At 39.2% G+C, this 16,122-nt stretch overlaps 1 protein-coding gene across 1 annotated transcript in view; it reads left to right on the top strand.

Moving 5' to 3' along the window:
- Positions 1-16,122, top strand: part of PARD3 (par-3 family cell polarity regulator) — a gene marked incomplete at its 5' end in the record, with an annotated part of 471,015 nt that overhangs the window by 138,645 nt on the left and 316,248 nt on the right. Inside the window, one exon of the mRNA XM_015426744.1 lies at positions 3,358-3,441. Coding sequence (XP_015282230.1) covers positions 3,358-3,441 — 84 coding nt within the window. The remainder of the gene's footprint in view (positions 1-3,357; positions 3,442-16,122) is intronic.

Below are 16,122 nucleotides of genomic sequence, written 5' to 3' on the forward strand. Positions count from 1 at the left end.
TCACTTACCAATATTGAAGTAAAAATTTTCATTGAACTTTGTTCGATCAACAATGGAAGGTTTGGACATACTATTAGCCTCCATTGAGAGCTAGAAATCTGGGCTTTTGCAGACCTTCTAGCAGCTATTTATTTTTTATTTCCCCGGCATCATGTAAATTTGAGGAAAGGTGGGGAAGAGGAGAGCTGTTGTTGGCTGAAGAACTATGAAGGGAAGTCCTTCTAAAGTTGGAATAAAAGAAGATAGGGTTCTTTATTCTCCTGAAAAGTCTCAGAAGGAAGAAGGCCATTTTGAATTGAGAGAAGTGGATTTAATCAGAGCAAAACATAATGCCAGTTTCCTAATCAGAGCAAAACATAATGCCAGTTTCCTTTTTAAAAAGCAGAGTAATGAACAAGTCACTGTTGAATTAATTTTAAATCTTAAATGAATAAAATAAATGGAGACCCCCCCCCAATTCAGGCAAATCGCAATTTTCCTATTTTGCTGAAACATCTGTTTATTTTATGTCCCTTGTTTGCACAGCAGCTACTAACAACATGGCTGACAGTGAATTCAGTAATTAAGGTCACATGGGCTGTACAAAAGCTACAATAATACACAGCAAATGTATAGCTAATATAGAATATTAGAATGTCTCTTTCTTCCAGTGATTTTGAGTCAGTGTAGCCAATAAGACTGCATGCAGCTCAGAGAATGTTATGGTATCATGTGCCTTGACTATATGCCTCTGAAAAATTGAGTGATCCAAGCAACTGATGATAATAAATATGTCAATAGGAAAACTGATCATAAACTCTGGTGCTGGGATGTTCCAAGCAAAGTTGATGCAAAATCTATTCCAGTTCATCTCCACTGACATATTTGTCACTTGATTACAACATCATGATCACTGAAGCCAGGGGTCATTTCGTAGAAAAAGAGCTAGGGGAACTCATTAGCATAACTCATTAGCATATGCCACACCCCCTGACATCACCAGAAGTGTGTCATAAGGCCACGCCCCCTGACATCACCGGAAGTGTGTCATAAGGCCACACACCCCGCCCCCAACTGTCCCGGCAGCCGCCGCCGGCCTTGCAGCTCCACTGCCAAGCCCCATGAGGGGCCCTGCGGTGGACCTGCAAGGCCGGCGGGAGTGCAAGGAAGCCCCGCGAAGGCCCTCCATGGCCCCGGAGAGGCAGGGAGCAAGCAACTTACCCTCCCTCTTCTCCTGCCTCCTCCTGGCTGAATGAGGGCCGGAAGCGGGTTGGCCGGAAGCGGGGGGCGGGGCTTCGTCATGTTCCCCGCCCCTCGTACCTCACCCCGGGGAACCGCGATCCCCCTGATCCCCCCCGGAATGACCTCTGACTGAAGCTATATGTGGATTAAAGAAGGATACAAAGCAGTCCCAGATGACTGTTAAACGCAAAAACTCTACTGAAAGAAGACTTGAAAATTAATTCAGATTGATTTGTTTGCTGAGCTGAAACTTTCTTGGGTAGTGAAAAATAGTTCAGTAAAGGAGAGTTTCATTAAATGTCTTAAAAAGGTATGTCTTCTGAATGTCACTTTGTAGAACTGGCACGGACATGGGTTCGATCCTGCTATTCTGCTCATCTTCCAGCAGCACTTTCCTTCAGCTCAACAAGCCTTTCTCTGTTGTGAAAGACTCTTCCTGCCAGAGGGACACTGATTGCCGCAGAGGAAAGTGCCATTATTAGCTGAGCAGAGTAGTAGAATGCAGCCTCACTTCTCAGGTATAATACCATATTAACTTGAAAGAAAGATGACACTGAGTATAAGACGACTACCTCTTAAAATGTTATACACAAAAAGCTTTTTAAAAAACTGATTGGACAGAACTGTAAGTTGTATATGAATTTAAGATGACACCCTCTTTGTTGTTGGCACCCGGGGGGGCGGGGGGGCTAGTCTTGCATTTGAGTAAATATCGTATATTATCAGGTTCAAAATTTCTTTTTTCTTGATAAACTACTGATAAGCCTAGAAAAAAGAAAGGTTAAACAACATAATTATCTCCCATGTGATGGCAGTGGGATTCCAACCCCCCAGATTTTTCCCACTACTACTAAAATATTGTCTAACCATAATATTTGCTATCTGGTCTATGAAATGCTTATCTGACATTTAATATTTCTATTTCTAAACTGGTTTGCTCTGGCAGGCATTTGTAGCAGGCATTGTTTTGGATGTGTTTTCCTTTTTAAATGTAAAGAATCATTCAATTTTTGTATGCTTAAGATTCTTACAAGTTGCCATCTGTGTCCACTTCAGCATGTACAGTCTGACAATTGCACATACAAGCAGTCCAGTTCATACTATATTTCATGATCAGAATTCTGTTTTAGCCTATTGTCCTGTATAATGTTTAATATAATAGCTTTATTTTGCTAAATCTTGTGCCATGTTAAGTAGGCACAGATGTCCCAAAATTAATCTGGATATGTTTCCGGCACTTGTTCATTTTTGGAACCATTTTTGAATGTGTATATACAAATACTTAGCTTTTTGAAAGACATACGCTAGAGCTCTTGAATCCAAGAGAAGGGAATGTATATAAGTGGAAATAATCAGAGATGAGTACTTAGAGCAACAGAAATATGAAATGCAGCAATGAGATATGGACATTGCTTTTAAGAGTTATAGTGTCATAGTTCTTCAACTGTTTGAAGTGTTTCAGTATTCCATTTAGGAATCCAATAAAGAAGACAGGACTTACATCCTTCTAAAGTGCTGAGGTGGATACACACTTGACTGAACAGGGCAAAAATATTGTCAGTGCATCTAAAGCTCAGAATCATTGAAAAACTCATACAACCCTACCCCAGCCTTATGAATGATGAGTCACTTCTAATTTTTTGAAGTAAACGGATTACATCTCCGGACTCAATTCTGGTGATAACATCTATCTAACAACCTGTACGGATATAAAACATGGACAATTCATGTTTGCTGTATTTTCAGTTGCATAGCAAGAAGAGATAGGATAGATGTAGGGTGTAGGATTCACTTTGAACTTTTGGGTTCGTTATTTTATTTGCAACCCACACACAGGCCAATACCAACACCCATTCTAGTCATTACTGTTCTTAATACAGTTAATATAATGGAATAGGGTTGCCCAACCATCAGTTTCCATTTCATTTGATTTATTAATAAAGCTGTTTCTATGATTAATCTTCTTTCATGCTGTCAGATTAATATTCAGGTATGTAGCATTCAACTTGGTTTTCACCATCACTGCCTGCAGTTATAGGATATCTTGGTGTTTTGGGTGTGTCTGTTTGTGTGTATGTCTTCTTTGGTTCATTTACAGTACATGTTCACATTCCTTCATTCGTCATTGTCTCACAGTGATATGGTAAAGCTCGTTGAAGTCTCCAATGACGGTGGGCCTTTGGGAATCCATGTAGTGCCTTTCAGTGCCCGAGGCGGAAGGTAATGTATTGTGTAGGTTTTTAATTAAACCATACGTTGCTGGGGTTGCTTTTAAGATTCCATTTTTATCGTAGCTGGGTGGGTGTCCATTTGAAATACAACATGATTTTTTCAGAAGGCAGCCTTGCTTCTTCTAAGTCATGTGAAATTCACTTTCTGAATATTGCACTGGTCAAGGTGAGGATGACAGAATCTAGTTCTTAATTTATAATAGGAATCATATTGTGTTCTAATGTGAAGCTGAATTGCAGGAACATGAATTATTCCTATCAGGGTCTCATAAAAGTTTCTTCTTGCCTTTTACCTTGGTCTAATATTAGAAATGCACTTCATGCAGCATTTATCCCTGGCTGCTTAAACCATAATTTACCAAGCTGGCAGCATTCGAAACCCCACAGATACACGGCTGTGTATATATTCTTTTTTTCTCTCTCTAAAAGTTGGAAGGGAAAAATTTATAGGCACTGTGGTGTTAAATAAAGCCAATGGCATGAAATATACCATACTTTTGTGATGTAAACGATGTGCTGCTGAACACAAATATGTCTTGTATTGCATTTCATGTAAAAAAAATATAAGTTTTTGAATGAGTTAAGTGTGGGGGGGGAGCAAATGCAATGTAGATGATGTCCTTTTCTCCATCTTCATTGGTAAGCAAAGCACTCAGAATCATAATGCTCACTTTATTGAGATGGAATTTTGAGTATTTAGGGACTTTGATTGAATGTACTTTGAAAATTAAATGACCTATGAAGCAATTATGATTCTGTGCCAGGATTTAAGGTTCTTTGTATGTTAAGAAGCCAAACCCTGACTCTTCCTCTAAAATCTAAGTAATACCTAAGGGGTGGGATAAGGAAGGAGATTACCTTTAACTTGGAAGAGTAATTGCATTCATATTTTCTGATCTCCTTGATGAGAGAGGACCAGGTATGCATTTTATAAAAGTAATCTTGCATTATATATAGAAGGGCGTATTTTGTTTTGACAAGTCCACCTATCCATCAGCAATTTCACTCTCAATTGATTAAAAGCAAATGTCACTGTGTATCAAATATATCTTATAAACTGCTTTTCATACTTGATAAATAGTTACTCCCCCACACACACCGTGTACCACAGACCTTTGCAGAATGATAAATGCGGTGTAAAAATCCTTCATTCAGAGTATTATTTTAAGCTTAATGGTTCGGTAGGCATGGTGACATGTGGTGCCACGACAAAACTAATAATTTTCCTACAGCAGCTTCCCCTGAGGACTTTGGGAGGTAAGACTAAATGCCACAATAAGTCTCTCCCTCTGATGAGTGATTTGATACCTGTTTAGCTACGGTCTCCAGGTATAAGTGGTAGCTGCTATAGCCATGTGTCACCCTCCCCTCTGTCTAAAAAAGAATGATGATGTGTTATGGTTTTATGCTGCTTAAAAGACAAAGTGGGGGTTTTCTGTGTGCTCTGATCGAAATTCCCAGAATAAAAGATAGTCTGGAGTTGGGATATCAGTGTTGGTAACTGAGGTTCCCACAGAGGGATGAGTGTTGAAAGCTCCTTGGGACAGGGTCTTGGCTTTTTGTGCTCATTCTATATGAACATCTGCATTGAGAGATGATGATAACAACAACAACAACAACAACAACAACAACAATAATAATAGCACAAATTGAAATAGTGAATGGTAACCTGTGAGAGTTCATGGCAGCCCAGTTTCCTTTCTCCTTGTGATCCGTTCAGTGGCAAAGACCTTTTGCCTCCAGAAAGGATAATTTAGAGGAACACATCTTATCTTGGCTTACCTCCCTTTTATTCTAGACTCTGACAAGAGAGGTAACTGTCAGGTGATGCTTAAGTAGATCCATATGGAATCTACTTAATAGTGGAGATTATCTTTGAGTTCCATGGAACTCTTTTCAGATGTTAAGATGTGGAGAGCAGAAACAAGAATAAACATATGCTACAGGATATTAACTCAAAAACAAGCATGTTCTGCAAAAAAGGAACAAAATAAAGATTTAAGCAGGGACTATGCTAAAACAGACTTGCTGAGGGAATCTGGAGAGAAATGAACTCTAGAGACAAAATAATGAAAAATTTAACATCAACAAAAACCAACACAAAAATGCCCTCCAGTTGTGCTTTAATTCCACTGAAAGACTTGTTCTAGCAATTAACTTTATGAGACCTGGGGTCATAGAACTTAAGTGTCTTGATTCGCCTATTTATGTATATAGGTGTAGGCCTGTTGGGAAAGTATTGACCTGGAGCAAAAACAATCCTCGCTAGTCCTTCTTGCACATACAAACTACTAGTCCATCTTTCTCCTTGATACTCAAAGAACACATTTAGCTTATAGTATTTGAGCTCTAAATTGACAACATTCCTCAAATTCCATTTCCCGTGAAACTGGAAGACATCATTTATCAAAAATTCTGTATCCCTTTCCATCATCGTCAGATAACTTTTTACTGTCTTGTGAGGTATAGTTTGAGTTTGAGCTTTGTTAAACATCTCAGCATCCAACTTTTAGTGAACAGCTTATGTAACCTCTGCCATCTTAACTGTGTTGTCGTTGTCAGTTGAACTTGTGTTATGTGTGTAATGGCACTATAAAGACTACATAAATCAGGTCAGGATGCTGTGATGAGAAAAATTCATCTTCTACTCTGAAGGGTCACTCTAATATCCTCAAAGAACCAATCAGTCAAATCAGCACTTCTCAATGGCATGTTACCATTGAGATCAGAAGTGTCACGTTTTCATACAAGACTCCCTCCCCCTTCCATTTCAGAACTGGCAAAGATGAATTGAGTTACAAAGACGGTGGGAGGGTAGAAACACCATTAATTTTTCACAAACAGGAAATTTTTGCATATTATCATTGCTTCTCTAAGTAAAACAAATTGTTGGTGACAGCCCCTCCTGTCCCCAAACTGTTAAACGTTGCATTCGTCCCTGACAGGATCAAGGCACTCATAGTGAAGGACACTGCAGACCATCTATCATTCACGTCTCTCTGTTAGATACTTAGAAACAATCCATTCTGTTAAGTGAGTGGCTGCCTGTAGTACTCAGGAACCTTAGCAGGGGTCAATTTGAACATTACTGTTCTAGTCCACAAAGTTTTATCATTCTTGGGAAGCAGTTACTAACACCAGTTTTGCTAAGTGTTATTTTCCCCCACACAGACAGTACGTGTGGTAATTGTGGCCATTAAATATATGCAATACTAATGTATGCAGCTTGACCTATTGGACGGTCACATTGGACGGTAATCATAGAATTGTAGAGCTGGAAGGGGCCACACAGGCCATTTAGTCCAACCCCATGCTCGGTATAGGACCAGCCTAAAGTATCCCTGACCAATCTTCACCTTGCCGCTACTTGAAAACTACAAGTGAGGGGGAGCTCACCACCTCCCTAGGCAGCTGATTCCACTGCTGAACAACTCTTACTGTAGAATTTTGCCCCCTAATATCCAGCTGGTACCTTTGCACTTATAATTGGAACCCATTCTGTGGAGTCCTCTGCTGCCAACAGGAACAGCTCCCTTCCCTCCTCTACATGAGAGCCTTTCAAATACTTTTCATGTTTCTCTTTTCATGTTTCTCTCTCAGCCTTCTCTACTCCAGACTGAACATTCCCAAGTCCCTCAGCCTTTCCTTGTAGGGCTTGGTCCCACAGTTTGAATGAAAGGTAGATCAGTTTATGCATCTTCTATAGCTTAGTAGACAGTTCATTCCTGTGGTTCTCTAAACAGGTAGAATTCTTGCTTTCCGCACAGAAGTCACTGTTCAAGCTGTCCTTTGATAGAGTTTGTTTGTTTAGACTTTGTTTTGGAGGGCATAGTTTCTAAATATGTCATGTCTATGGCAAAATGGTCATCCTGACTCATCCATGTGACAATGCAGCTATTTAAAAAAATAATTCTGAAAGTATTTTTTTTCCCTTTTGGAAAAGGTGTGATGTATTAACACTGGGCTGAGCTGATCCTTCATATTGTTAAATTAAGGGCCTGCTCAACAAACCTCAGCACATGCCTTGGAATGCAAATATATCCCGTACCAAAATTACACAGCAAATACTCCAGCATTTGAGAAAATTTGAGGTATTTCGGGGTGCTACCACAGAGGTGGCTCTGCATGGTTTTGATGCTCATCATAATAAACAGAGCATTGAAGAGCAGAACTTCCTCCAAATGACCTGTGTGAACAGTATGATCTCAAAGTCCTGCCATCACCTATATCTTTTTTTTTTCTGAAATGGAAGAACCAACACCTTGAACTGAGCCAAAAGCAAATTAACACAGGAAATTGGTGCAGTCACATGGAGTTCAGTGTGGTATGTTCACTCCCCTATTGTCTTTTTAATAAAGGGTCTGCTAAACTCAGTACTATCTGAAGCTTCTGGACCAATATAAAGGGCAGCCAAGAACCAGCATGATGTACTGGTTAGAGCTGGGGTCTAATCCCCAGTCTGATCTGGAAATGTTCTAGGTACTCTTGGGCCCATTACTCTCAGCCTTAACCAATTAGTTGTTGTGAGGATAAAATGGAGAAGGGGTAACTACCGGTAGTTGTTGTGAAGATAAAATGGAGAAGGGATGGAGAAGGGGAGAACAATGTTGTAAGCTGCTTAGGCTCCCCGTTGTGGAGAAAAAAGTGGGGCACGAATGTCATATAAAAACATAAGAAGACCCCTGCTGGATCAGACCGGTGGTCCATCTAGTCCAGCATCCTGTCTCATACAGTGGCCAACCAGTTACTAGGTGGGAGGGGCAACAACAGGGCATAGAGGCCCTTGATGTTGCCTCCTAGCACTGGTATTCAGAGGTTTACTGCCTCTGAATGTGAAGGTTGCCTTTAGTCACTATGGCTAGTAGCCAGCGATAGTCTTGTCATCCATTAATCTGTCTAACCCTTTTAAACGATAACCCTTTTAAAAGGCGATAGACTTGTCATCCATTAATCTGTCTAACCCTTTTAAACGATAACCCTTTTAAAAGTGTCATTGCTTATATCCATCACTACATTCTCTGGCAGCAAGTTCCACACTTTAATATGAGGTAGTCGAGGCACTAATTGTGCTTGTATCCTGGTGTGCAAAAAGGTAGCTTGAAGGAGGTGAGGAGATAGTAGGAGAAATTATGGGTGTTCCTTGCATATAGACAGTAATATTTTCTTGACACTTCTGCTTCTGCCTCTCGACTTCCGCTTACAGTTTATCCTTTGTGTGCCCAGATATATTTTGTACACTGGGTGGACCAATGATATACTTCTGCACCAGGTACCAGAAGGCATGCACATATTCATCACTTTAGTTGGGTCAGCTGAGCTAATTTCCTAAAGGGTGGAATTTATCTAGATAAAATTTAAATAGCAACCCAACAGCTTGTTGAAATGGTCTAGCTGCCAAGCAGAAATAGGAGAGCAGACAAATGTGGTTGTGAAACTTGAAAGATGCATGAGGGCTGTAAGAGAAATATACAGCCTGTAGAAGATTGATATTGTTTATCTCCAGCTTGTCCTGGGAGGATGATATGGAATTCACAGGTAATCTGACTAGAGCAAAACAGGAACCACCAATGAGAGTCTCTAAGCACAACACCAGCCAACCTTAATGTCCCACCACTGTGGCATTTGTAACCCCAGAAGAACCTGAAATCTACATCCGGTGTCTCTGAGTAAATGCTACATTGTTTTAGAAGCGGTTTGGATGAAGTTGATCCCAGCAGCGTATTGTCTTGATGCCCCATATATACAGTGTGGAATCTGTACTAATAATTGTTTCTGCAGGCCCCTTGGCAAAAAGTTCATTTTCTATAGGTGTTGAATAATGTCCTAAAATGATTACTGTAACCGAAAATTCTTCATTTGGAAGATTTTGGAGCCCATTACACCCTTACTTTAGGTAGACAGCTAGTAGTCTCAGACCACTAGAACTCTACAGGTGAGCTCCGGATTCAGCATACAGTCTACTGCTGTGTCAGAACTGAATTCATGGGATAACACATGCTGTCTTACTCCCACTCCATTTCATAAGAACCTCAGTAGACCACAATGTCCATCTAACAAGGGTGTGTTAAAATCTTCAGGCTGGTGGCCCAATCATACCTTCAAGCTTAGCTGATAGCTGCCTTTTGAGATGGTGAGAGAGAAAAAATCTCTTTACCCCAGTGTTCACAGTTCCTGATGATAAGGTGTGAAGAAGACTTATTTTTTAAGGTTAATATGAATGAAAAATGGGTAGACATGAGCAAGTGTCTAGAACATTTTTTGTGTTTTGCCATAGGGGACAGTTGAGCTTAATGACAGGAATGGAGTCAAATGTTACAACCCCATATGGGAACTTCCAAAATGCTAGTGTTTAGCAATGGCTTTTGCTATGACTTAAAATATTTCTAAGTAACTTACTACATGGATCAGCCCAACAAACATGTGGTTGCTGTGGGGGAAACCACCACAATAAAAAAAAAATCTGTTTCTTAGGGTAGGCAAGAACCTATATTGAGCCATATATTGATGGAAATTTGTTAAAAGAGGGTAGAGATAAGTGAGAATCCATGGGCAACTGTAGTATGTACTAAATATAATGTGGAGGCTGAACTTTACATGGAGAAGAACAGCTAAAAATGAATTCACTCTTAGTCAGTTGGCCACAGAAACATAGTGACCAAGGAATCCCAGCATTGTGACACAGAAGTAGGCAATGGCAAACTGCCTCTGAATGTCTCTTGCTTTGAAAACCCTGCGGGGTTTTCCATAGGTCAGTTGTGACTTGATGACATGTTCCACTACCATGCAAGGGGTTAATGTATGAGTCGTCTAATGTAAACAAAAATGTATTGGAGTGCTTAGTGCTTGAAAAAGACAATATGGGAAAAACTGTGCAGGAAAAACTCATAACATCCAATATACATGTGGCTAACTGAAAATGTGTGTGTGATTAATACTAACTCTAGGTCTTCTGTGATATATGAATGCACAGGTGTGCAGCTTAACCATAGTTGCCCCCCCCCCCAACCTGGGATTCTTAACCAGGATTTATTCTTTGTTTCTGATCCTAGTTAGTGGAAGAAACACTTGCTCCGAGTACGCTGTTTACCTATGCAGCACAGATAATGAGGTTTACTTAAACCACTGGTGGGGTAGGGTAGAACCAGGTGTGCATGTGAACTTGGGCATGAACACCTTTTTAGATAACCATCGGTTAAATCTGATATCTTGATACAGTATTTGAGTAACAGCCGCTGGAAAAAGATCCTGTACTCCAATTCTACGCATATTTAGTTAGATAAAATTCTTAAGCATTATTGGAAATCCAATCTTAGAATCTTACTTTAGCTTTTATGGATGAAAAGGAAAAACATTGTTTATGCATGTTTATAGGAGTGCCATACTGGAATGCATACAGCTGCTTCGTTGGTTTCGTCTGGCAAAGTTTGATGACCAGTCCTACAGCTTTGGCAGCAGTCCAGCCTTCAAGGTTGCTCAGTGTGTCCGGATCAATTTTAGGAAGACCAGGAAATAGAGGTTCCCCCTATGTACAACTAATACAGATGGAGTTGCTGGACAGTATGTGTTGTTGTACTGCAACTGTGTTTCATAAATAGCAAGATTTTGCAATGCTAATAAACTATATTGGTATCAGTGAATATAGAGTGGTACTTCTATGGCAGAATAAATTCTCATAAATTGAGGGGGGAAGGAAATCAGAGGAATGCAGTATTCTTAGGAAAGTTGTCACAAGATCATTAATTATCCTGACATGTTAGGAATTGCATTTTGACAGACTGTCACACCATAGCCTTGCTTATTGCTCGTTAGGGGATTTTGGTTGGAGCGTAATCGAGTGGCTCTTTGAGATTCTGAATGACACGTGGAAAAGATTTAAACCTAAACAAACCGAAAAGGGTCCCCAAATGAAAATTGTGGAGTATCTAGATTCAACTAAGCTTTGAAAGCATAACAGGAATACTTCTCTAAAAGTGAAGTTGCAAACCAGATCAAAGCTTGAAATTCGATTGTATATTTTTTTCAGCAGTACATAGATAATTTTATTCATTTGGGTGAGGACAGGCACCATCCAGCTAACAGTTCCCAGACCAATTTTTTGGTATGGATTTTTCTCTTGGGTCTTGCTTCCATTCCCGTCATCTGTTTTTATATCCAGTGTGTGCAAGCGCAGCTTTCAATATCTTAAGCTCATAAATCTTTTAGAAATTGCTCTTTCATTTTTATCTCAGTGTGGCTTTACCTCCTTTGCTTTGCTGAGCTACTTGTTTTTCTTTTCTTTGCGCTGTATCAACTGTGGAAAAAATGAAGGGGCAGCAGTCTCATAACTATAAATGGCTTAGAGGCTTTCCACTTTTAATGTGACTTAAGCCACTTAGGCCTCCCCGACATTTTATTGAGAGTTAGTGCTCTGCTCTAGTGGGGGTTTGTTTTGGAAGTCTCTTGTTATCTGTTTGGTTATTCAACTGTTTTCTTACTTTTCCACCCCACATTCTAAGGCCATCAGGGAGCATTGCCAGATTGTCTTTATTATTTCTTTCTGTAAAATATTTGCACCTCACCACTACTTTGTCCACTCAAGGCAAATCAGAATTTAAAGTCCTGTAAGTCATTTTTTTGTTTAAAGACCCTATGAAACAGCAGTATATAAAAAAATAACCACATACCCACACACCGGAATTGCCTTTCACCCATTGGATCAGTGCAACTGGGAGTTTTGTAGTTTGACTCACTATCCAGAGACTCTATGAGACATATAATAGTCCAATTGAAAAGCTAGGAGGGATGTCATCAGCTGAACCTCCTCTAGGAACTCACGCCATTGTTTTAAACCTGTCCTTATATTACTGATTAATCACTGATTTACCAAGGCCTGCATCTTGCAGTGGCTCTCCAGGGTCTTTCACACCACCACACGATCCTTTTATCTAGCGATGCTGGGGATTGAACCTAGGACATGCAAAACAGAAGATCTGTCACTAAGCTACATCCTCTTCCCAAAGGAAAAAACAGCCAGGTTCAATCCCTGGCAAAAATCAAGAATAACTCCCCAGAGACAAAAAATACCTGTCATCGATGCATGAAACTACAGTCTAATTGAAATAAAGAATCATAGCAATCACTAGTGAATGCACATGAATATTTTGAATTATTACAAAGATTCCACAAGAAATTACAAGTATATTTAACACAATATGACCTACAAACTCTATAAAGTATAAAGCTGACAAAAACAATGTAGCTGAATCAAATACTATCTAATGAACATGAGTTTTAAAGGAGACATAATGAAGGTGATGATCAAGCCACCTCAGTCTATTATTCCCTTCTCTAGATCTTAAGAAGGCACAATGAAGGCATCAGAAATGCTGCAGCTTGTTTATCTCTTCTCTCAATGGCGGTGCAGCCAATGGTATGAGCTGTTTTGGAACAAAACCTAGATACCTTCTTCCAAAAACAGTAAAATTCAAAGGTACAATGACCAGGGTGCCTGAGAATTAAACCCACACAAGCAGGACACACACTAGAGTTAAACATCTTAACCAATTTATATATACAAGGAGAAGGGGAGAAAAAACAAACAAAAAAGAACTTACAATGACCATAACAGGAATAGAGACAGAGCCTGAAGAAGTCTGAATCACAATGGAACACAATGTAAATGGCTTGATCCTCCTGCCAAGTTCTAAAGAATGCTCAATTGATATATGCTTTGTGTGCACAGGTGTTTTCTCGTATGTAAAGGAGCGTATGCACTTAAAGGAAAAGATACATAGCTTCTATACAACTAAATGTATAAACCAAACTTGCTGCTGATGAAGAACTCTCTTAATATCCATATGATCAATACCCAGCATCTCCAGTTAGAAGGATGGCATAGTAAGCTGCTGCCCATCAGAGTAAACAAAATGCAGGTCTTGATAAATCAGTGGTGTGACCCAGCCGAGTGCAGCTTCATGTGTTCATGTAAATAAAGTGTCTCCCCCGTTACATATAAGGCTGTCACTTCAGACCACCAAAAATAAGCAAAGCTGTGCACAATATAAGACACTGAGAGTAGCAGAAGCTAATAAATACAATATTATAATATATATAAGGACATGAATGAAAATATTAAATCAAGAATAGCAAAGCCATCAAATATAACAAGCACAAGAATGATACATAGATGCCATAAAGCATAAGTAGGTCAAGCAGGTAAGTAGTCCGATGAGTTGATACGAAGGTTCCGGATATTAATAACTTTGTTTCAAAATTCTTCTTCAGTTAAGACTAAATACAAGCAAAAAGAAACTAAAGCTGAGTACAAGCAAAAAGGACTGAGACATCTGTCCTTTTTGCTTGTAAGCTTTTTAAAGCTACAGCGCTGCATTATATGACTTTGGCAGCTGGCCATCTTTCCCAGCACCATGTGGTCAAATTTGCAGTCGTCTTGCAAAGTTTCAAACCAAGGTGTTTCCCAGATTTGCTACATAACTGGAGATGCTAGAGATTTAGCCTAGGCTCTTCTGAATGTTAAGAATTGAATGTGTTTCAGTGGTAAATGGCGTTCTCATGTTTCCCACCTCTCGATTCCCCTCATTGTCGTTATAACTGGCATGGATTTGGGGACGTTGACATTGGTAATTTCCTCCCCCCACCGTGACTATACACATGGGTACATGACACATGAGTGTATGAAGTTAATGTGAACAGTATATATTATAAACTGTCTGCTGTTCTAGTGATCATGGTTGCATTATTTTTATGAGAAGCTGTGATCTTGGGAGATGCTAGAGATATATCTATGTTGAGAAATTCAGCAGTGCTAACAGTTCAGAGTGTTCATAGACATTCCAACCAGAAGCCATAGCACAGCTGTCTTATAATAAGAACATTTCATTTGTTTAACCTCCTGTGGTAGCTGCAGTTTGAATAACGGTGTGAAACGCCAAGTGTCTTTTAAAGTGGAAACCTCCTAAATCAGATCTCCTACTGATTGTGACAGACTTTCTTTGTTTTTACTTAATTCACCCCATGGGGATCTTAATAGTTCATCATTAAAAATAAAAACATGCTTTGCACTTGTGAAAGAAATAAATAGCATCAATAGTTAGAAAGTAGGTTTATTTCTCTGTGTATTAGTAATTAAAGTAGGTGTGACCCTCAGACTCTGGTTTGACTCTTTTAAAATTTTATGATTTTTTAAAATCTTATGGGAAATATATTGACATATTTCTTAGTTTGAAGAACCTTTAATGATTTTTTGAGAAATGGATGTGTGTGGTATTCTCTAGTATATAATTCAGAGTTTGAGAAAAACCAGGACAGTTTATGGTTGAGCTGTTCAAAATGGCAGTCTGTATATCTCCTGTGAGCTTGAAACAAATGTTATTAACTTACTGAATCTTAGTAAGTTGGGGCTTAAGTGTCAGTCAGTCAGTTTATTATTACAGTCATCGACCAGTACATATCAATTTGAAAGACAAATAGAAAAATTCCCGATAAGGGGCTTAAGGGGTATTACAAGTTGTTAGGTTTCTGGAATACATTTATGGATGTTTGATGCACATTCATATATTTGATATTTAAAACTTTATTATTGAAGATGGCACAATTTAATTGGAAAAGAATACATTACAATTGTGCATTTTTAAAATGTCCCCAATCTCTCAGGCACATGTTGCAAAACAGTTAAATTCGGTTCTGGAGAAATTGCCTTGCCAAAGGACCACATCCAGTGGTGGTCCCAAATAGTTCCACCGTGGTTTCCTGTAATGAAAACAAACTGTGGGGAAAATGGTCATTAACATTCTATAATGGAGTTTCTTCTTGTTATTGTTGAAAACAGAAACTGTCTTTATACACATTTCTTTTTTACTATTTCATCTGGATCTAATCAGTATTTTAACACAGGCACTGGACAAGTACTTTGAAACATCTGCATGAATGTTGTAGTTCTGACAGTGAAGTTCTGTGCTGAATGTCTCCAGTCTAATTCCACTGAAAATCAGTGTATAGGACTGCATTGTATATGATAGGTTATTAAGGCTTTTATTTAACAAGTCCATGGGGTCGTGAAGAGTCGGACTCGACTGTGTGACTGAACAACAGCAACTAATTGGTGAAATCAACCATGTCACTTTAAACACACACACACACACAGACACACACACACACACACACACACAATTTGCCTTCTAGCATAGCTGACTTATGGCAACCCCACAGAGTTTTCAAGGCAGGAGATTTGACATTGCCTGCCTCTGAATATCAACCCTGGACTTACTTGGTGGTCTCATATCCATGTATACTAATCAGAGGCAACCTTGCTTAGTTTCTAATGAGATCCAGCTAGCCTGGGCTATCCAGGTCAGGGCTAAACATAATTAGTAAATCTCATCTAATTAATAAAATGAATATTTCATCATCATATATTTAATAAAACTGAGCACGAGTCAAACAGAGCATAGTAAACGACATGAATGAACATGACCTTTACCTAAATCAGGGATTTTTAAAAAAATTATCCCAGGAGGCTGTCTCTGCATTCATCTGCCAAAAAGCCTCTTCAAATTTCCCACTGAATCCTTTATGTTGCAGACAGTTTTTGGAGATACACTCAGATCTTAGCATTCTCCACGTGAATGGAAAAGTATACCTTAAAATATTCTAATGTTTCTCTGTGGCTTTG

This window comes from Gekko japonicus, unplaced genomic scaffold (assembly GCF_001447785.1).
Source record: "Gekko japonicus isolate JY-2015 unplaced genomic scaffold, Gekko_japonicus_V1.1 scaffold230, whole genome shotgun sequence".
Lineage (NCBI taxonomy): Eukaryota > Metazoa > Chordata > Lepidosauria > Squamata > Gekkonidae > Gekko > Gekko japonicus.